The following is a 22,943-nucleotide window of genomic DNA, read 5'->3' on the forward strand; positions in this document are numbered from 1 at the left end:
TGGTTCTCCGTAGAAAAATCTACCATCGTCATGGGATAGAAGGAATTAGCTGATTTCTCCTTTGGTACCATGGTACCACTGATGATTTTAGATTCTAAAATTTGTTTCTAATTGTGATGATTTCTAAGATTATACTTTTACATTAACAAGGCAAAAGAATGAGAAATCGTGCTTGAAACAGAAGCGGATTTATTTTCTCTTTTTTTTAGGTAAACAATAGAATCTTATCTTGGCGATATACAGGTGTCCGAGAATTCGTGACCCAGAGAAAAAAATCCTATGGAGGCAACAATTTGAACCAAAATTTCCATACAAAAATTTTTTAGTTTTAAAAATAATCGAGTTGACTATTAATCGATACTATTAAAATTAATCAATTTTTGTTTTGAAATTTGCCATCTGTATTGCTGTCGACACCTGTCCTTGTTCTCTGGGTCATAAGTTCTGGGACATACTGTAGAATGGATTGTAAAAGAAATTAAAATAAATTGGACTGTTTACTTAAAAGCGTAGAACAACAAAAATTCTCTTAACCGCTACTCGTAATATTTCTAACCCAATTTACATAAGGAGCGATTCTCGTATATCCAGACGGATCAATACTTTCACACCCATTCGCACTAACGAAACTTGCAATCCCCCGAAGGAACGCTTGGTACCCTAGATAATAAGTCAACAACGGACCTCCAATATCTCCCTGCAAATCACGCTCAACGACTTTTCAAAACGAAATTTCAACTCACATGGCAAACACCTTCGTTGTAATTCCCAGCAGCGCAAATCATATTATCAGTGATCTGATTCCCATAAGTAATTTTGCACTCTTGATTTGAAAGACTGCTAAGTGAAACTACTCTTAAGTGATCCGAAAGTCCCTCAGTTCCTAAACAAATATGTTAAACAGAATTTGTTGGGGTGTCACATACCGTCACTGGTTTGTCCCCATCCAGCAGACCGTACTGTGGTACCTCCACCCAACTCATCTAGCGATAAAGAGACCGGCAGAATGTACGCTAAAATATGGAATAAAATCGTGCAATTAAACTTATTAGAAACTTACGGCTGAACACTACTTCCATGCGTAGTCTGATAACACCAACGTCGTTTTCAAGGGTGGCGGGGTTGTAATCAGGATGTAAAAAATACTCTTCAGTTGCTACCTCCACCATTGTACTAGCTGGGTTTTTAATGTCCATAGTTCCCAAATAAATTGTAAATAATTTAGCACTAAAACCAAAACAGTACTGACTGAAAATAAGCGCGTTCTGTTTTACCCATCGACACATTGACCAGCTGTTAGAATCCATCGCGAACCAACTACAGAACCACCGCAGAAGTACTTACCATCAGATGTTTCTTTTGTTATGGCGGCGAGAAATGGGTATTGACCCGCAGATGCCTGCCCACCTCCGATGATACGTTGAACTGTGTTAAAACCGGAGCCATCAGAGAGTACTAAAGCGACTCCTGTCAAAAAAAGAAGAATAAGAAAACTCATTTTTCGGAAATCGTTCAATATTGGTATTGTGTTTGTCACGATCTGACGTTGATTGGTAAGTTTTTGTGATCACATTATCTGTATTGGTACTATCAATGGTTTTTGTTATTTATTGGTGTCATAACTTATAAATATTGTATCTGAAGTTTTGCCAGATATATTTCATAAAATACCTACTCTTTTAATGTATGTATGTTGTAACTACAGCCTGTTAAAAGAGTTTAACATTTGTTCAGATAATGGTTGCAAATTAATTCCGCCCTGAACTTCAGAAAATTCAGAATTAGTTTCATTAGTCACAAACTCACCTAAAATTCCTTGTCAGATAAAACTAATTCCAGTTGGTTCATTTTGATAGATAACAATAAATCATCCAATATGTATTGTAATAACAGCTTAGCTCTAAACAAATAATTTCTAGCTTAACTATCATGAAGCTCAAATAATTTTTTTAAATCTGGTGGTCTTACTACTTGTAGATGCATCACAACATGGTACCACAAAACTTGGTCTTCCTTTCTGAATCTTCTTCTTACAGATTCACTCATCATTGGTGAAACAGGTGCTTGCCATATCGAATTTCCATTTGCGCCGCCATACATGTTGAAACAACAAATGACAAGTACTTTTGTGGTGGTGCTTTAATAGCATACTTGCAATAAAAAAGGTAGTTTAGGCATAAAACGACATTACAAAGTGACTGGCCTTCATTTAGCAGTCACATAACTTTCGAAATTTCGAGCGGCCAATACCTAATTTTACAATTTTTAATTCCATTTTTTGCAAATGACGTAATAACAGAATTCTAAAAATAATTTTCAAATTAAGAATTCTCTAGATCACAATTTGCCATTAACTAAATTTAATTTAAAAGTTCGGGACGCCAGGAAAAGAATAAAATTGTTATTTCCATATGTTCAGCAATTCGCAAAACATTCGGTATATGCAGGATCCTGCAACAATTCAATTAAAAAATTTGCTTCTTTATCACTGTTAGTTTTGTCGACAAGACGTCTAAAAACTGTAATGTTTAGCAATTTTTGAGTCTTTGTGGAAACACTCGCTTAATTAAGTTCTTTTTATTACTGTGATAAAAATATTTTAGTTTTTATTTTGAATTGAATGCAAATTGTGTTTAAAACTCAAGAAAAAATTATATTGATTATTTAGAATTAAAATTAAAAAAAGGAAAATTTAGATTCTTCTATTTTAAGTCGATTTTTAAATTTTTTTTCTGAAAATGTCAATTTGGCGAAACTGCCAATTTTCTAACGCAAACTATCCGAATATTTCCAAAACTCTTGATTGATAGAAGAAAAATTTTGTTACTCTTTTCTAAAGGTGCACTTTTTAATTTTTTCAAAAGTGTTAATTTTAAGACAATTGTCTAAATGCATAATTTTGGAGTTTTTCAAGCAGAAAGAAATACATTTTAGAATCAAAATTCAAAAAATTGAAATATTGAGACTCCTATTTCAAGTAAAATTTTTAATTTTTTTTTAGTTAGAATTTTACTTATACTACTATTCTTAAGAGAGCTGTTTATTTTCAACAAAATTTCTGAATATTTACAGAGTTGTTAAATTGGTGAAAAAGAAATTTCAGTTGTCTTATATCAAACTACATTTTCAAATTTCTTCTGAGGAAAATTGTCTATTTCGGGTAAATTTAAGTAACATTTAGTAAAATTATAATTCTCTAATTAATATTCACTAGATTTTTAATTTTTTTCTGAAAGTATTGTTAATTTTCAAATTACGAAATTTCCAAAAATTTGTCTATTTTTAGTAGATTTTCTTTATCGAAACACAAAATTTTGTAATTTTTTAAATATTTACAGAATTAAGAAACAACAAACTTTTAGAATCAAGATTTAGAAAAGAAAAAATTATTGAAAGAAGATGTTAGAATTTCTAAAAAATCCTTAAAAAGTTTTTAAGGAAGTCCTGAAGAATCAAAAAAAAGATATGCAAAGTTGCAAGAAACTGAAACATGAAGGATCTGAAGAATATCTAAAACAATTTTTAACGTTTTGAATTCTTAAAGATCTCAAATCATTCTTATGCATTCTAAAAATCCAGAAGAATCCAAGACTCTTCATGTATTTTTTACAAATTTTAAGGTAACATGAGGATTTAAAAATGCTAAAGAATGTTGAAAATACCTAAAATATCTTGAAGAACTCCAAAAAAAATCCAGAATATCAAAATGATTCAACTAGAGTCTGTATATAAAATTGATTTCCGATGATGAAAACAAAGTGACTGTTTATTGCAACTGAGTATGTTGTTTATCCTGGGTATAATAATAAAAAAATATTTATGTAGGCACTTAAATTTATTTTGATTGATATCTCACTTATTTCCCAAGAAATCTTAAGTTATTGAAGCTCATTTCACGCAGAATTTAACGCAGAATCTATCACATTCGCTAATCTTTAACGTACATATGTTTATAAATAACTTAATTGAAGCGATTAAAGTTTCAAAATAGTTATTTTTAGTTCCGAAAAGTTTTAAGCTCGATATCTCTGAAACTAACGTGTCGATTTCAAGTCACTGCGTTAACGCAAATTTGCAACCGTTGCCAAGGTATGAGCAATGTGATTGGCGTTGCTATGTTGCAAATGGGATTTGCAGTTACGCAAGTCACACTTGAAATCGACCCCTATGTCAGAGCGACAAATGGGGTTTTCAGTATGGTTTTTCTCGCGCTTTTGTTGCCTAGAATGCGCACTCAGATATCCACAATTCAATGGTCAATTTTTTCGGAAAAAAAAACACTGACGGTCAATATCTCATTTATTTCACTCACAATTCCAAAACTGTTCAATTTTTTCAAATACAGCAACAAATAACTGGATAAGAAGCGACTGCAATTTCAAATTGTCGCTAGAGGACAAAAATTTTGAAGCTTCAGAATATTTAGTGTTCGATATCTCCAAAACTAGGACAGATAGAAAGATGCGCTTTTCTCTAAAGTTTTTATCGCGCTTTTGCCGCTTAACATCCGCACTTAGATTTGATGGGCGATTTTTTCGAAAAAACAAATTCCAACTTAAACTAAAAAATTTGAGTTTTTGTTTTTTTTGATCACCGATTTGAGATTTAGCTAGTTAATACATCTCAAGCCAGTAAATGTGGAAATTAGATTATGTTTATGTTCCATTCAAATTAGATCTAATTGGATTAAATTTAATAAGTCTACGTAAAGTTGCCTATGAAATGATCAACAAAATTCAAATTTTTTATCCAAACATTCTGTATATAATTGATAAGCTGATAGTATAAAAGTGCGTTTACATGCTTAAGTCATTAGCACATTTTTTTATACAGGATGTTTTAGAAATACACTACCAAACAAATCATTAATTGGTAAAGACAAGTAAAATCAATTGACAACAAATTGTGACCTAAGATCTATAAGATTATAACTAACATTTGCATTAAATTGATCAGTGTTCACGTTATCAGTGATATCTCTTTAATTTATTAAGCATTAATTTAAAAAAATGGCAAATTCTATTGAAATCATTTTGGCTTGTTAAAATATTAACTCACTTCTTTTTTATACATCATAGGAAATGTTTAAAAAAATCGCAAAACAGAAAATTTAAATTTTCACAAAAAATCACTTAGAACCTAATAAATCTCACGTCGCGAAATGCTGTATCTAAAGGTCTTTTCGTTTTCGAGATAAAATAAATCAAATATTTGGTCAAAATTTCTAGTTTGCCACTGGATTAATGATTATACTCTTTATAGCTTAGCAACAATCCAAGGTTTGTTGTTTAGGTGGATATTTTCATCAGTGGTGTTCCAAGTAAGTGGTAAAAAGTGTTTTTTTTATCGTTAGAAAAAAATTAAAAAATAGTCAATTCGGTTCTTTAAGGCTGTCAAAAACCGTGTTTAATTTTTGGTAGTGTATTTCAAAAACACTCTGTATATTTTCATATCTAAAGAGCCATAGCGAAAGGAGTGATAGAGACAGCCATAAAAAGTAATGTTGCAAAGTTTTCTTTAGTTTTTCTTAAACCGTTTAAAAGCTGGAAGGCTTTATTTGTAACCAATCAGATATCAATTTGTAAAGGACCATTGGAATCAAAGTCATTCTAGGATTTTTTTTATTAATGTCAGATTGACAGTTATAATTTTATACCAGTGGCGTAGTTGGTTTGTAATTGTGAAAATAAACTTAATTGCTGTACAATATGGCTATCGTTATTACGTCGGTAACATGTTTGTATTATTCAAATTATGATAATTTTGAACATTTATTAAAAATATGTTTACTCTTCGTTATTTAAACAAAATTGCACTACTTTTTTTCTATTATTGACGCCACTGATTTCAGCGACAAATTATTTATTTGGTCGAAAGGCTTTTGCAAAATCCCAAATTTTTTTATTTTTTATTTTTTCCAAGATTTATTGAAACTTTATTTAAATTTTTAGTTAGCTTCTTGTGTCATTTCCTCCGGCCATAACACTGTCTAACCATGCTATGTAAGAAACAATTCTGGTAAATCCTGAAGGATGGGTGCTTTCACAACCATCTCCACTAATAAAACTGCTGACTCCTATAATAAAATTATAATTTTCTGGTGGTCCTGTCCTTATCATAATAGGACCTCCAGTGTCACCCTAAAATCAATAAAAGACTACATTAAAACACAAAAAATAAATTCATTTTTACAATGCATGTTCCTTCATTATAGTTTCCTTCACAACAGATCATGTTATCAGAAATTTGATCTCCATAAATTAACTTGCATTCTTCATTTTTCAACGATACAACTTCAACATGTTGGAGGTGCTCAGAAAGTCCGGCATCAGCTGGAATTTATATAGACTAATAGTGTCTTTCTTCATTCTCCTAATTGAAACTTACAGTCGCTGGTTTGACCCCAACCTATTACTGTAAAGGTGGCGTTTTCGAAAACATTTCCAGGAAACAAAAAGGCGCTCTTAATATAGTCTAAAACAACTCTAGCATCAGCTTAATACAGTAAATTGTTTATCTAGTCGGTTGTTACATGTTTTGATATCTCATTATTTGACGTCTTTATGTCAAATAAAAAAAGAATTCGGTTATCTTACCAGACAACTCCATTTCCATTCTCAATTTAATTAGTCCCACATCAGCCTCGATTGTCTCTGGATTAAAATCTGGATGAATGTAATACTCATCACTTTCAACAGTGATTCGGTTAGAGTCTGACTGTGTTAAAGTTGTAGATCCTAACTGAATTGTAAATAATTTTCCGCTGCAAGTGATTGATAATGAAAGTGCTAATAAGTTAAAAAACTAACTTGTTTACACAGTTTGCAGAAGTTAATATCCATTGTCTGCGAATTAGAGTACCACCACAAAAAAATGAACCCTCTGATGTTTGAATGTGGATAGCAGCAGCGAAGGGGAACTCACCTGCTTGAGCATCCTGGCCACCAATGATACGCTGCTCTGGAATAATAATTGAAAATAAAAATTGCAATTTTTTAGAGCTAAATGTAACAAACTTGGTTTTGCACTAACTCCTAGAAACAGTACCAAGTTGAATATAGACAAATTTAACCTCATCTTGTCAGGGTTCTCAACAGTCTACTCACTTAACTCTTATCGCGTTAAAAGAGATAAAATTTATTGCTTTATGATATGTTTATGATCAATTTTGTGCGTGATTGTAAGAAAACTGCTATTGCTACTAGAAACTATTTTTTTTATCTCAGGTCACTTTTGTTTCCTTGGGGTAGGAGATAGTGGATTATGGGGTATTCAGAAGCGCTTGGTAGAAACTAGTAAATTTGACCATAAATTATTTAAAGTTTAAAGATAACAGTATTATCGTGTACCTAAAGCGAAAAATGTTTTCAGAGTGTTGAGCTGAATTGAACTGGATTCAGTTATCAAAAATACAATTTGTTCCCAAACACCAAATTTGTCAAAAATTCCTGACGCGCTTTTCGATAGCAATGCTATTGTCACGTTGGCCGAAAAATCAAAAGTCTCGCTTGTAACAATAACAATTTTATTGTGCACTATAAACACTCTCGTACTTCACAATTATTCACTTTACAGGACTTCCAAATACTAGACTGTGTACAATCCTATCACTACTCCCCTATATACAGATATTCCCCTACCACTAGCCTAATGCTGGAGCGCTGCGAGAATATTCGGGAGTTCCGCCTATGACTCAGCGACCTTCTAGAAACGGCGACTCTAGTAGCACACGGAACGTTCCAGCGCTGGCGCTCGAAGCTTCCAGAATCTTCTCGTAACACTGCCCCCCTCTTAGTTCTGATCGTCCCGATCAGACCAAACACCTGATTCTCCGTGATATTTACAAAGTCTATTTAGATGAACCACTTTCATCTTTGAACGGGCGCTGCGTTGGATCCGATACACCACGTCGTTGATCCTCTTAATCACCTTATACGGTCCCTCCCATGTAGGTGTCAACTTCGGAGATAGGCCCTTCTTTCGCCGAGGGTTGAATAACCACACCAAGTCTCCTTCGTTGAATCCTTCATGATTAGCTGTCACATTATATCTGGACCGCATCCTATCACTAGCCATTTTGATCTTCTGCCTCACAAGGTGGTGTGTATCCAGTAGGGTCTCTCTCAGGTTGTCGACGAATTCCGGTACTTCCTTTCGTTCCGCCCCAGGCGAACCAAGCAGAAGATCACAAGGGAGACGCAGCTCTCTTCCAAAGATAATCCTCGCTGGTGTTTCTCCCGTGGTTTCATGAATGGCAGCTCTGTAGGCCATCATAAACAAGGGCAGTCAACGATCCCAATCCATCTGGTGCTCTTCCACTACCTTGGACAGGTGTTCCTCCATCGTCTGGTTGAATCTCTCGACCATGCCGTCGGATTGCGGGTGCAAGGGTGTGGTTCGAGTCTTCCTAATTCCCAGCAGCTTACACATCTCTTGAAAAACGCCAGACTCAAAATTCCTTCCTTGATCGGAATGCATTTCGAGTGGAACTCCAAACCTGCTGAAGAAATTATCCACTAGGACGCGAGCTACTGTTGTGGCTTCTTGGTTGGGAAGGGCATACGCTTCCGGCCATTTACTGAAATAATCCTGCACAACCAAGATGTACTTGTTGCCGTCGTCAGTCTTCGGAAATGGCCCGGCCACATCTAGAGCGATTCTCTCGAACGGGGCTCCCACGTTGTATTGTTTCATGCTTCCTTTAGTTCGCGTTCGAGGTCCCTTGCTCGCCCCACAAACTGAACATCTCCTACACCACCGTTCGACATCCTCCCGGCAGCCAACCCAGTAATACCGCTGCCTAATCTTACTTAAGGTTTTGTTCACTCCGAAGTGAGCGCCTGATGTTCCGTCATGGACCTCCTTGAGTACTTGGGGGACTCTATTCTTGGGCACTAGTAACTGGGAGGTTACTTTCTTCCTGTCTGCGCTTTCCCAAGCCCTTTTCAGTACCCCATTTTCTACTCGCAGTGAGTCCCACTGCGCCCACATCGCCTTCAACCCTGGACTCTTTTCCGAGACATCTTCCCAACGCGGCCTTCCATTATCCGCTTCCTTCCACTCCAGCAGTGGCCCAATTTCCTGGTCTGCTTGTTGATCCTTCCGAAGATTCTCCGTAGTCCAGTCATCATCACAACCGATAACCATCCTGTTTATCGGCAATGGCCCTTCAATTTTCGCGCACTGCTTGCAATCTTTGCAAGGTCTTCTAGAGAGAGCGTCAGCGTTATTGTGTTGCTTTCCTGGTCGATGTTTGATTTTGAAGTGGTATTGCTGCAACCGCTCAATCCACCTAGCCACTTGTCCTTCGGCGTCTTTCATCTGTAGTAACCACGTGAGGGCAGCATGATCAGTCCTTATCAAGAACTCGTGGCCAAACAAGTATTTGTGGAAATGCTCTACAGATTTTACAACGGCCAGCAATTCCTTTCTTGTAGCGCAGTAATTTCTCTCTTGCTTGCTCAACACTTTGCTGTAGTACTCGATCACTCTCTCTTCTCCATCCTGCACCTGCGATAACACTGCTCCAATGCCGATGTTACTGGCATCTGTGTCCAAAACGAACTTCCCATGAGTCCTGGGGTAGCTCAAAATCGGGCTAGTGCACAAAGCTAACTTCAGTCGCTTGAAACTGCTTTCGCAGTCTGATGTCCAGTTGAATGATGCCTTTGCTTCCGTTAGTTTGTGCAGAGGTGCAGCAATGTTGGCGAAACCTTCTACAAACCGCCGATAATACGTGCAAAGTCCAATAAAACTTCTCACATCGTGCTTGTCCTTGGGTCTGGGCCATTCCTTAATCGCCTGAATCTTATCTTCGCAGGTCTTGATTCCTTCAGATGACACCGTATGCCCCAGAAACTCCACATTCTTCCGAAATAGATGGCACTTTTTCGGATTAAGTTTCAAATTGGCACCCCTAAACCGGTCTACCACTTCTTGAAGGTTCTTCAGGTGTTCATCAAAGTTTTTACCCATGACCATAACGTCGTCTAAATAAACCAGACAAGTTTTCCACGTCAATCCACGCAACACACATTCCATTAGTCTTTCGAATGTAGCGGGTGCGTTGCAAAGCCCAAAAGGCATAACCGTAAAGTGGTACAGGCCACTTCCCGTGGAAAACGCTGTCTTCTCCTTGTCTTCGGGATGAAGTCCCACTTGCCAATATCCACTCTTCAGGTCTAAGGTTGAGAACCACGTCGACCCTGACAGAGTTGTGAGAGTGTCGTCAATCCGGGGTAATGGAAAACTGTCTTTCTTGGTAACATCGTTGAGTTTTCGGTAATCCACACAGAATCTTGTACTACCGTCTTTCTTGGTTACGAGCACAACCGGCGAAGATCAAGGACTGTTGGATTCTTCAATAATCCCTTCTTCTTGCATGGATTTTACCAACTGTTCGGCCTGCTCTTGCTTCGCCCACGGTGCCTGTCTGATGGGTTGATGGTCGCCCGTATTGATTCTGTGTTGAACGATGTTCGTTCTTCCTAGTGGCTCATTCTCAACGGCGAACACGTCCTTATTCTTCTTGATGAAAGCCTGTGCCTTAAGAGCCTCTACTTCAGAAAGGTCGCTCGTGTCTACCTCCAGATTTAACTTTTTCACGGTCTTCACGTTTTTCTTTGATGGCTGTGCGTCACTTATTCTGGAGATCGGAACACACACAGCAACTAGATCGCCCTTCCAGATCGTGACTGGAGTAGGGTTGATATTCGCCACCCGCACAGGTATTTCTTTCGTCACTTTTACTAGTGTCTTTCCAACGAGAATTGGTTTCGTCATGTCTCTAGTCGGTTCAATCATTCCAACGCAGCTCCCAAAGTTACTTCCTAAACGCACACTTATCACTTTCTCACTGTTCCCATCCACACAAGAATTTGCAAAGGCGAACGCTTTCACTCCATCTTCTTTTACTTCTGGGGTCGATAACACGAAGCTTTCGGTTCCAATCTTGAGGATCTTCTCGTTGTGATTAAAGGAAATCCCATGTCGTCCAATAACATCCATTCCCAGGATCATCTCATCCTCGATTCCTGCCACCAGCACCCGATGCCGAAACTTCATACCTCCCAACTGGACCGTGACCTCTGCCTCGGCACTTACTGTGGCGACATCTCCTGTGACTGTTTTTAAAATAGCACTCGTTGTTTCCAGAGATGTCCTGTTGTCCAACATGTCCTTTCTCACAAGGGAAACCATGGCTCCGGTGTCGACCGTCATCTTCACTTTTCTCCCATTCACACTTCCTTCAATTATCAAACTCTCAAAATTCCTCTTCAAACGCATAACGGAAATAACTTTGGGGCTTGTGCTCTGCCCAGCCAGTGTGTGCCCCTTGACACTGCTGGGCTTTAGTTTTCCGACTGCTGAGGACGTGACTGGGGACCGTTCTGGTCGTTCCTAAGAACAACCCTACAGTCACGTTTAAAATGGCCTGGTTTTCCGCAACGATAACAGGTCTGGCTAGTTCGCTGCTTCAGTGCCATCCGTAGCTCCCTGTTTCCTTGAGGATGTCGTTTAGCTCGGCTTTCGTGACGAAAGCGGTAGGTGTTGCCTCTTCTTCGTCAATGCCCACAGCTCGAATTCGTCGGTAATCGGGGACGTTCACAGAGCTCTTGAAAACGGCTTCCACCTCTAGAGCGCGCACCAGAGCTTCTTTTGCGGAGTGATAGCTGCCCAGTCGGACAGTTCTTTGTATTTCTGGATCTCGAATCCCTTGCAGGAACGTATCCACAGTTAGTTGTTCCACAAAATTCGCCGGAGCCGAAGGGTAGGCGAGCAAAACAAGGCGCTTGACATTTGCCTCAAATTCTTGCAGAGACTCTCCAATTCTCTGCCGCCGCGTCTTGAGCTCTGAGACGTATACTTGCTGGAGGTGTTGGTTTCCAAATCTGGCCTCTAATGCTGCCATCAGCTGGTCGTACCGCTCTTTGTCTCGACCTGGAACTGTCTCTAGCAGGTCCAGAGCCGCCCCTCTCAAGGAAACTATCAGAAATGAGGATTTTTCTTCTTCCGACCATCCATTTTGTTTGGCCGCCACTTCAAATTGCAGCTTGTAATTGTCCAGTGAGGTCGACCCATCGTAAGTCGGAGGTTTCATTTCTTTCGTTGTGGTCAGACCGGTCCTATTTGGAACTTGACGCCTTAAGCGAAGTAACTCATTTTCCATGTGCTGTTTAAATCGCTCCAGATCTTTAACTTCTTCTTTGACGCCTTGTAGTTCTCCCTCAACGCCTTCTAGACGCTCTGCTACTTCTTCTTTGACGCCTCGTAGTTCCTCCTTGACGCCTCCTATGCACTCTTCTACTTCTTCTCTGACGCCTAGTAGTTCCTCCTTAACGCCTCCTATGCACTCTTCTACCTCTTTTTGAATTTCATCGACCTTAACCATAATGGCTACGTTCATGTTTTGTTCCATGTCTTTAAGCTGGTTCAGGATTGCTGCATTCTCTGTTTGTCTTCTTTCTTCTTCTTCCAGTTTTTCTCTTTGTCTTCTTTCTTCTTCTTCTAGTTTTTCTTTTTGTCTTCTTTCTTTTTCTTCTAGTTTTACTTTTTGTCTTCTTTCTTCTTCTTCTAGTTTCTCTCTTTGTCTTCTTTCTTCTAAATTTGTCTCCAATTTTGCCATCATAGTGGTCATCAATTCTTGTAGCCCCTCCATTTCTGCGGCTTGCTGTCTGGTTTGAACAGGCATAAAAATTGTCCACAATCAGGTAACAATGTCACAGTCCGGTAATGTCACGAATTTTCCGATCGAAAATTCCAGAATTTTCTCGATCACAATGCTGGACGGGATCCCACTTTCTGACACCAGTTGTCACGTTGGCCGAAAAATCAAAAGTCTCGCTTGTAACAATAACAATTTTATTGTGCACTATGAACACTCTCGTACTTCACAATTATTCACTTTACAGGACTTCCAAATACTAGACTATCTACAATCCTATCACTACTCCCCTATATACAGATATTCCCCCCACCACTAGCCTAATGCTGGAGCGCTGCGAGAATATTCGGGAGTTCCGCGTATGAATAAGAATTATTCCACGAACCGCTCGCTCTAGAGCAGAGCGGAACGTTCCAGCGCTGGCGCTCGAAGCTTCCAGAATCTTCTCGTAACATTATTTATACAGTTGGCAGAAGTTACTATCCATTGGCTGCGTGTGAAAACGCCTCCACAAAAAAACGTGCTGTCTGCTGTTTTAACATGAATAGCAACAGCATATGGAAAGTCACCAATTTCAGCATCGTTACCACCAATAATGCGCGGTCCTGAAGTAGAAAATTTTATTTTCTTGCATTAAAATGAAAATGTATTGTCAGACCTGGTTTGGCAGTAACACCCAAGAACAGCAGCGCCACTAGATTAACAACGCACAAGTTTAATTTCATTTTTGCTAGGATTCTTCAAGCCTTTCTTCATACTGCCTTGTTTTTCGTTTTATACCTCATTAAAAAAGATAAAATTATTTATAATCATTTTGGGATCTTTGTGCAACATATCACAATTTAAGCTTAGTGGATATATTTATGACACCAATTGACAATTATTTCAGTTGGTAATTGACACGAAATTGTGAAACTGAGATAACCACAAAATGACACAGACTGACTTATGCAAACCAACAAAAGCGAGCAAATGGCTTGCTCAAACCAGTTTGCGCAATTAAATCGTTACGTGTAAATCCTGGCGTTGGCTTGTCCAAACTATCAAATTTGGCTTAAGAAAACCAAAGATTTGGTTCAAGTAAAATGTGTCACAGTCTCAAAATTAGCTTTTCTTCCAATTCAAAGTTTTTTATTTAAAAAATAAAAGTAGCAGTTACACTTTTGGTGCATCTCAATTTCGAGCTATATGTACCTTATATAGAACTTAATTATTGTAGTCTTGAGTAAGTTAATTTAATTGAACGATTTCAAAGCCATGTTAACTTTTAATATATTTACAGATTCTAAGGAAGTTTACCATCTTTAATTAGCCATATTAGTCTATGACTGTAACATTACCTTAACACTCTGTATATTATTTTAATTTAACGAAACACATTACTATGACATGCTGGATAAAATAAGTAAACGATCAAACGTTAAACGTCAGTTTAATATTTTTATGTTAGTATTAAAAATGAGTAAAATGGTTTATCTTTTTAATTGTAAACATTTTCTCCATCCAAAATATTAAGTAGCCAGTCGGAATCTGAATATAGATTTGTGAACCCAGAAGGATCAGTGTTTTCACATCCGTTTTCACTGATAAAACTAGAAATTATTGTTCGCAAATCTCTCAAATTGATGATTTCGTGCAAATTCCTGTTTTTTTCTCGCGATTCAGTCGTTAAATTTTGATAAAAATTGGTGGTTTTGTAGATTTCAAGCTCTTCTTTGCGAATCCAAGCTAGCAAATCGCGAGAATCAGCGAGAAATCGTTGTTTAGCATCGAAATAAGCGGATTTATCTAAGAATTTTGATGGTTTCGTGCAAATTTCAGCGGTTTTCTTGCAATTCAGCCGTTGAATCTTGATAAAAATTGGTGGTTTTGTAGATTTCGAACTCTTCTTTGGAAATTCAAGCCAGAAAACGGCGAGAATCAGCGAAAAATCGTTTAGCATCAAAATAAGCAAATTTCTTTAAGAATTTTGAAGTTTTCGTGCAGATTTCAGGGTTTTCTTGCGATTCAGCCGTTGAATCATGATAAAAATTGCTGGTTTTGTAGATTTTGAGCTCTTCTAATAACCATTTGCTTGAAATAATGTTACCTAAACTGTTATCTCAATTAAGACAATATTTCTATTTTTAAAGTCATATTAAAATATTTTTTATACAGCGCCATCTTGTGCACTTTTTGTGCACTAATTTCAAAATTGACAGAATTGACAGATGATGAAATTTATAAATGTCAGATGTGACAGTTCTCATGAATTTTGAAAAACTCAATTATTTAAATTAAAGTTTTTCGGCCAAAAAGTTTAATACAACTCTTGTGCGTTAACTATTTTACAGCGCTCAATCATTAAAGCACTCCGGCTACGCCGTCGTGCTTCAAACTGATTTCGCGCTGTAAAATGTAAGTTACCACACGCGAATGTAAATAACTATTTTGGCCTCATGAATTGTAAACGTCAAATTAACATTCAATTGACATCTTCGGAAACACTAGATTTACAAGCGCCCTGGACGTTTACACACGCCGTGCGGTAAAAATTGCCCAAATCGTCTGCTCTTCAGATGCGATTATAAATTAAAATCACTTTTTGTACAGCCGTTACTTTATTGAAAACGTTATTTTGCTCCTGACATAATGCCGCTCAACCAGGAGTAGTAAGGAGTAATTCTTGTATAACCAGAAGGATTCGTACTTTCACATCCATTTCCACTGATAAAACTAGCAACTCCCACTACATAATATGCCTGTCCTGATTTTATAACGAGTGGACCACCATTATCACCCTACAACTCATTATCTAGTATAAAGCCCGATTCACACAGTCACATTTTTACAGTGCACGTTCCTTCGTTGTAGTTGCCTTCTAGACAGAGCATGTTTTCAGTGATTTGGTCTCCGTAGATCAACTTGCATTCGTCATTTTTCAAAGACACCACTTCGACGTGCTGGAGGTGCTCAGAAAGTCCAGGTTCAGCTAATGCACAATTCTTTACAAACAATTTTTGCAAATGAAAACTCACAGTCGCTTGTTTGTCCCCATCCTAGAATCGTAAACGTAGCGTTTCCGGGAATGTTGGATATATAAAACGGTATATTTTTCAACAAATCTAAAACCAAAACGTTTTGTCTTGTCAATGATCATTGCGTATCTAACCATTTAAAGTCACGGTGATTCGCAATTTAATAAGCCCCACATCCGCCTCGATTGTCTCTGGATTAAAATCAGGATGAATGTAGTACTCGGAGCTGGCTAATGTTAATCTGTTAGAATCCGCCTGTGTTAAGCCTCATTTCCACGGTCCGTTCTAGAGAGAACAGAATTTGATTTACGATGGAATTTGAGTTATTGCACCATATTTTGCGGTCAGAAAATTTGCAAATCCTATTGCACCCTTGGTTTACAATCCTCTGTTCCGATTCGGGCGGACAAGCTGGTAGAAACGCCGAACCAACACACGGACTGCTACATTTGGTGATGACCAAACAGTTTTAATTACTCCAATTCTTTTAATTTGAACACTAATTTTTTTTCATAATGTTAATAAGGTAAATAACACATATAAATGTGGATTAATTTTAATAAATATGCTGATAAATGTAGATAAACATACTTATTTCCTGCATTGAAATGTACAGAATCATTGTATGAAAACAGGCGCGAATGAATGCAGGTAGGTACGTTTCTTATCTCTGTGAGTGGATTTACCCTTTTGAAATAACCGACAGGTCTGTATTTTTGTGGATTTGGTCAGTTATTACCTGAGGATTTGAATTTTTAATTTTGTTCTATGAATTAAATTTTCTGAATATTAGTGAAAGTTAACATACCAGACATATCCACGAACTAAGTAACTTGAAATATAAATAAAATAAAATAAATTTATGAACATTCTGTACTGGTTCAAATGCACGAACCATCTTGTCTGTTCGATGGACATTTCAACGCAGAACCAAGACAGAACGCACCGGACAGTTCAACACAGAACGCACAGAATAATTGAAATTAGCCGCTCCTTTGGAGAAAACTTTCAATAAACAATGCATTTCAGAATTTTTGTATAATTAATCTCGTTAAATAGGAATAAAAAAATGTTACTGTATTTCAATTGATTATTCCTGACATTATTTTACTGGTGGAGAAGTTATTTTAACATCAAGCTAAATATTGCAATGAAATATACAAAATTATTGTATGAAAACAGGCGTGAATGGATACAGGTATGTAGGTTTCTTATCTCTGTGAGTGGATTTACCCTTTTGAAGAAACCGACAGGTAGTATTTTAATTTCGTTCTATAAATTGAATCTTTCTGACTTACGAGGGTTTATATGAGAATTTACCTACAATACAAAGTTTACTGCTTTAATTGAACGAACTATCTTGTCTGTTCGACATCGGTTCGGCGGACATTTCAACACAGAACAAAACACAGAACGCACAGTAATAAAATTGGCCGCATAGAATGAACCTAACTTATGAAATTATTTTGTACGTTCGAAAAACAGGGATTTTTGTATGCTTGGTCTGCGTTCTATGAATTGAATCTTTTGGATTTTGGTCAGAGATATTACCTGAAGATTTAAATTTTTAATTTTGTTCTATGAATTAAATTTTCTGAATATTAGTCAAAATTACCATAGCTGACATATCCGTAATAAGTAACTTGAAGTATAAATAAAATGAAACAAATTTAAGAACATTCCGTACTAGTTCAACTGAACGAACGAACCATCTTGTCTGTTCGACATCGGTTCGGCGGACATTTCAACACAGAACCAAGACAGAACGCACCGGACAGTTCGACAGAGAACCGAGACGAAACGCAGAGAACCTAATTAATTTTTTTTAATTGCACTTCATGATTGCTGACAATTGATTGGTAAAAATGAAAGTTATTTAACATCAAATAGTAGCTGCAGTTTTCAGATTATAACTTATGAAATGGCCAAAAAAAAGTTCAAATGATAAGATTTAAGGTCATTCTCAAATATCAAACGTAGCGTATTTGATCAGTGGCTATTTAATTCTCCTAAAAATTATAACACGTCCGACGAACAAGTTGGTTCTGTCCGTTCTGTCTTGGTTTTGTATTGAAATGTCCGTCGAACCGATGTCGAACAGACAAGATGATTCGTTGAGTTGAACCAGTACAGAATTTATTTAATTTCATTGATCCTTCAAGTTTCTTATTTCGTAGATATGTTGTGTAAGTAAATTCTCCTAAAATCTATTTAGCAGATTTAATTTACAGGATCATATAAAAAATTTTACTCTCCAGGTAATAAACCCAACTAAATCCATAAGAAAACAGAGGCCTGTCAATTACTTCAAAAGGGTTAATCCACTTACATAGATAAGAAACCTACCTGTATTTATCCACCTTTTTTCATACAATGATTCTGTAAATTACAATGCAGGAAATAAATATTTCCACATTTATATAAGTTAACCTTATTAACATTATGATAAAAAATTAATGTTCAAATTAAAATAATTGGAGTAATTAAAACTGTTTGGTTATCACCAAATGTAGCAGTCCGTGTGTTGGTTCGGCGTTTCAACCAGCTTGTCCGCCCGAATCGGAACAGAGGATTGTAAACCAAGGGTGCAATAGGATTTGCAAATTTTCTGACCGCAAAATATAGTGCAATAACTCAAATTCCATCGTAAATCAAATTCTGTTCTCTCTAGAACGGACCGTGGAAATGAGGCTTTAGAGTTGCCGATCCGAGCTGAATTGTGAAAAGTACAGCGCTACAATTCTGTGTCAGTAATCAGCATTAGACAAATTATAACTTACTTATATACACAATGGCCGGAAGTTAATATCCACTGGGACCGCATTAGGGCTCCACCGCAAAAAAATGTACTGTCTGAGGTTTGAACATGAATGGCTGCAGCAAACGGAAACTCACCAGCCCGAGCGTCGACGCCACCAATAATGCGGGAATCTTAAAAAGAAAAGTGCATTCTGGATTTGTAAAAAACAATGTCAACACACCTGGTTCAGCAGACACTGTAAGAAATAGCAGTGCTAAGGTAGCGAAGAAATGCAGGTTTGGCTTCATTTTTTAAGATTGTCTCGATTTCACGGAGTGATCTACTGAAAGTAATAAAATAAAATAAAAGAAAGTATAAATAAAAACGAGAGATAAGATTATGATAACGATAGATTTTTAAGCAGTATAAAAGTCAAGCAATAGACTTAAATACTAAAGTAGAAAGAAATAGGAATATAGAAATGCCACTATAATAATAATGGGGGAAAACTGATAGAATATGTTAAAAAAAAACGAGATGAAAATAATACAACTTTGATCACAAAGACATTTGTAAAATAACATGGAACTTTGGCAGCAAGAAACTTAGCAAAAATGGAGAAAACTAGTAACAACACTAAGGAAAATAGAAAAATATTTTAAGAAAAAAGCAGAAGAGCAAAAAAATATATTGACAAAAGAACAGAATGCATCTGGAAACACAACATAGAGTAATAGAAAATCACTACAAAAATAAAGAAATACAAAATCAATATTTTGTTATTTTTCTGTTGCAAAAATAAATTCAAACCTAAGTAGCATTGTTAAGTATAATGTGAACTTGCAATTATAAAACTTTTATTATCAAAATTACAATTTATTCCCAAACACCAAATTTTGTCAAATTTTGACGCGCGTTTCGATAGCAATGCTATCATCATCAGAGCGATGATTAAACTGTTTAATGATTAATGATGACAGCATTGCTGTCGAAACGCGCGTCAGCATTTTTTGACAAAATTTGGTGTTTGGGAATAAATTTGATAATTTTTGTCAACACCAAGAATTGATACAATAAATTTTCTTTGATAAAACTTTTAATTAACTTTATAAACTATGATTCAAAAGTATGTAAAAATAAATACGAAATTCAATAAAACCTCATATTAATTTATCTAAGAATATTATAGAAGTTGTTTTATTAATTCGATTTTGCTTCGCCTAATGAGCTACAGTAAAGCCTCGATTATCCGGACTAATTGTTGCAGAGGTCATCAGTATAATCTATAGTTCTATTAATAGAATATATGCAAAAACACAAAAAATAATCCAAAACTTAGATTATTATAAAAGTTAAACATGTAAATACAAATATTATATAGATAAGTTTTTTTTGAATACTTTGTAATTGTTGTTTGATAGGTACAATTTTTCTTCTTAATTTTCGAAGTCTCGGAATACCAAGAAACTCTTGGTACTGGTGAGACCAGTAATCTGCAATACCAGAAAACCTTTCGCCACGTGTTTTTTTTAAATCGGTGATCCGGATAGTCGAGGTTTTACTGTAGTTCGAAAGGTAACGTTTTTTAATTCATTCCCTTCAAACAAAATTTATTTAAATAGGTGCACCATATTAGTAACTTAAGTAATTTAGTTAAAATTGATTCATAATTTTATTCAGTAGAGAAATCTAAATTACGTTCGAACTTGCCCCAATTTACCTTACTGCATAAGTAAAGAAGAAAAGTTACTTGGAGAAGACAACAAAAAATGAAAATGTTGAGGCAAATATAGACAAAGAACAAGAAGACACCAAAGAACCACAGAGCAAGAAATACGACAAGCGATCAAAGAGACAAAAAACTCATAAAAGCCCGAGCGATGGCTCTCGAAATTTATGCCATGACTTTAAAAAGAGATAAAATAGCATCTATTGCCACTTAATAAAGATTATCATCAAAATAGGATTATGATAATGATTGATACATTTTTCTACAGGGTTCTGCGGCTATTATTTTACTATAAGGTGTTTATAAATGTTTCTAGCATCAAGGGTGGCTATGAATTCAAAGAAATTTGCCGCTCATTACAAATGTAGATTTCGATTTTTCAACTGACATTTGCAGTTAACCTCAAACATGAAGTAAAGTAAGTTTAGAGAAATAAACTGTTCTAGTTGTGGTTTAAAACCTGAAAATCAAAAACTTAGACACAAAACTGTATTGAAACGTCATTGACGTAAATAACATTATAAATAATTTTCAAGATAGTTATATTCACTATGAAACAAAGCGGCAAAATACTGTACGACAGGAATTCCAGAGCCCCACTCTTGATGCTAGAAACATTTATAAACACCATGTAGTTCCTAGTTTCTGGTTGTCATATAATTTTTTTTTATTTTATTGTGCGCCTATTGTCTTTCTCTTATAATGAAATATTTTTAAACTAAGATAGATAAGGTTGCGGCTTTAGTGACGATATAACTGCTAATACTTCTAATTTATTATTTTATGTCTAGTTGTATATGTTTTACTATATCTTTTAGCGGCTATAATTTCCGAAATGATAAAGTAAAACTGTTGCTTGTCAAAATACAATTTAATCTCCTTTATGCGTAGTAAATTTTTTCTACACACTTCTGGACTTAATAGGGAAAAAGATTTTTTAGCTTTGACTTTATGGGAATTTGTATGACGAGCACATCAAAACAAAAATTTTACTCTTATTATTTTATTTATCCCATGATGCTTGACATCCAAGAGTAGTAAGAACTAATTCTTGTAAATCCGGAAGGATCGGTGCTTTCACATCCATTTCCACTAATAAAACTGGCAATTCCCACCGAATGATATGACGCTCCTACCTTCATAAGAAGAGGACCACCAATGTCGCCCTAAAATCAGTAAACGTGTACAAACAGATGTCAAATGTTTGAACTTTATACAGTGCATGTGCCTTCATTAGACTTTCCTTCAACACAAAGCATGTTTTCTTTGATTTGATCTCCGTAAACTACCTTACATTCCTCATTTTCCATCGACAATACTTCAACGTACTGAAGCTGCTCAGAATTTTCCGAGGCAGCTAAAACACATTTTTTTACATTTAATTTTTGGCAACTCTAACTTACAATCGGTAGTTTGACCCCACCCCATAATTGTATAAGTAGTGTTCCCTTGGACGATTGTTAAATAAAAGGGAATATTCGTGATAAAATCTAAAATAAGAATATGTTAGATTAGTAATTAAACTTCACAGCAATTTTTTATCATACCATTTAGAGTCACAGTTTGGTTCAATTTAATAAGCCCCTCATCACCCTCAAGTGTTTCTGGATTAAAATCAGGATGAATGTAGTACTCAGAACTGGATAATGTAAGTCTGTTGGAATCTTCCTGAGTCAAAGTTGTCGAACCTAATTGAATTGTGAAAACAGTAGCGCTAAAATTTGGTGTGAGTAGTCAAAAGTAGTTGACAAAAAAACTTACTTATATACACAGTGACCAGAAGTAACTATCCACTGAGAGCGTGCTAAAACCCCACCACAAAAGAAGGTACTGTCTGAAGTTTGAACACGGATAGCAGCAGCAAACGGAAACTGGCCGTTCTCAGCGTCGGCGCCTCCAATAATGCGGGAATCTAGAAGAGGAAATTAAATCTTCTTTTAAGAATTGTAATTGTTAGACCTAATTTGGCAGAGGCTTCTTGGAGAAGCAGCAATGCTGCTACAGCAAAGAAAAACAAGTTTAACCACATTTCCGTCGCTATTTTGGCACAGAAACATATATATGCCTACTGTTTAATATGTTTATACAACCTCTATAAAGATTAAATGTTTCCACAAGCAAATATCCTAATAATCCTATCATAAATCAAGAAATTTATATCTTCTGCAATAGTCTGGCTAGTACCTAACTAATTAGACGTAGCACAATGAACTTCTAGCTCAAAGTTTCTCTTTAAGTACAAATGTCTTTTCAAATTTTTTTTAAAAATTCCTCAGAAAATCACTAAAACAATTTAGTTCTTCAGAAAATTACTCAAACAATCCAAATAATTCTCTTCTCTATTTTTTTTAAGAAGATTTCAAAAAATCCATTTTGGAGATTTCGATGCTGCGTTTTACAAATCTCAGCAAATTCTCAGAATCAGGAATTCCTCAATTTTTGGTGGTTTTGAAGAGTTTGTTGAGACATCTTTAAAATCTTTAAGAGACTTTTTTGCATTTTTATTGAGAACCTTTTTAATACCATTTGCTATAGATTCTTCAAACTTTGTTTTAATTTTTCAATAAGATTTTCCAAAAAGAATACATATATCTTTTTAGATTTTTCTCAGAGATTCCTCAGAAAATTACTAAAACAACTTAGTTCTTTAGCAAATTACTCAAACAATGCAAATAAATCTTGTCTCAATGTTTTTAAGAAGATCTCAAAAAATCCGTTTTGGAGATTTCGATGATGCGTTTACCAAATTTCAGCAAATTCTCAGAATAAGGAATTCCTCAATTTTTAGTGGTT

General features: G+C 35.9%; 4 protein-coding genes across 4 annotated transcripts; all 4 read right to left on the bottom strand.

Annotated features, from left to right (window-relative positions):
- Positions 1-529: 529 nt before the first annotated feature.
- LOC148173858 (brachyurin-like) lies at positions 530-1,498 on the bottom strand. The gene is made up of 5 exons (XM_088035681.1): positions 1,275-1,498; positions 1,061-1,227; positions 927-1,013; positions 744-883; positions 530-697 (listed from the first exon to the last, which is right to left on the bottom strand). The coding sequence occupies exons 1-5, from the start codon at positions 1,496-1,498 to the stop codon at positions 530-532; spliced, it is 786 nt and encodes a 261-aa protein (XP_087891807.1).
- Positions 1,499-5,951: 4,453 nt separating this feature from the next.
- LOC148173859 (brachyurin-like) lies at positions 5,952-7,150 on the bottom strand. The gene is made up of 6 exons (XM_088035682.1): positions 7,017-7,150; positions 6,810-6,960; positions 6,597-6,763; positions 6,388-6,474; positions 6,193-6,332; positions 5,952-6,140 (listed from the first exon to the last, which is right to left on the bottom strand). The coding sequence occupies exons 1-6, from the start codon at positions 7,075-7,077 to the stop codon at positions 5,952-5,954; spliced, it is 795 nt and encodes a 264-aa protein (XP_087891808.1). The 5' UTR covers positions 7,078-7,150.
- An 8,126-nt stretch (positions 7,151-15,276) lies between these two features.
- On the bottom strand, positions 15,277-18,753 carry LOC148173860 (chymotrypsin BII-like). The gene is made up of 6 exons (XM_088035683.1): positions 18,663-18,753; positions 18,577-18,612; positions 15,816-15,911; positions 15,682-15,768; positions 15,496-15,635; positions 15,277-15,444 (listed from the first exon to the last, which is right to left on the bottom strand). Exons 1-6 carry the CDS (start codon positions 18,727-18,729, stop codon positions 15,277-15,279), a joined length of 594 nt encoding a protein of 197 aa, XP_087891809.1. The 5' UTR covers positions 18,730-18,753.
- Positions 18,754-21,157: 2,404 nt separating this feature from the next.
- LOC148173861 (brachyurin-like) lies at positions 21,158-22,179 on the bottom strand. Its single transcript, XM_088035685.1, has 6 exons — positions 22,110-22,179; positions 21,912-22,062; positions 21,698-21,864; positions 21,554-21,640; positions 21,368-21,507; positions 21,158-21,316 (listed from the first exon to the last, which is right to left on the bottom strand). Exons 1-6 carry the CDS (start codon positions 22,177-22,179, stop codon positions 21,158-21,160), a joined length of 774 nt encoding a protein of 257 aa, XP_087891811.1.
- Positions 22,180-22,943: the final 764 nt, after the last annotated feature.

Source organism: Gnatocerus cornutus, chromosome 5 (genome assembly GCF_029298725.1).
Source record: "Gnatocerus cornutus isolate USDA-ARS CGAHR chromosome 5, icGnaCorn1.1, whole genome shotgun sequence".
Lineage (NCBI taxonomy): Eukaryota > Metazoa > Arthropoda > Insecta > Coleoptera > Tenebrionidae > Gnatocerus > Gnatocerus cornutus.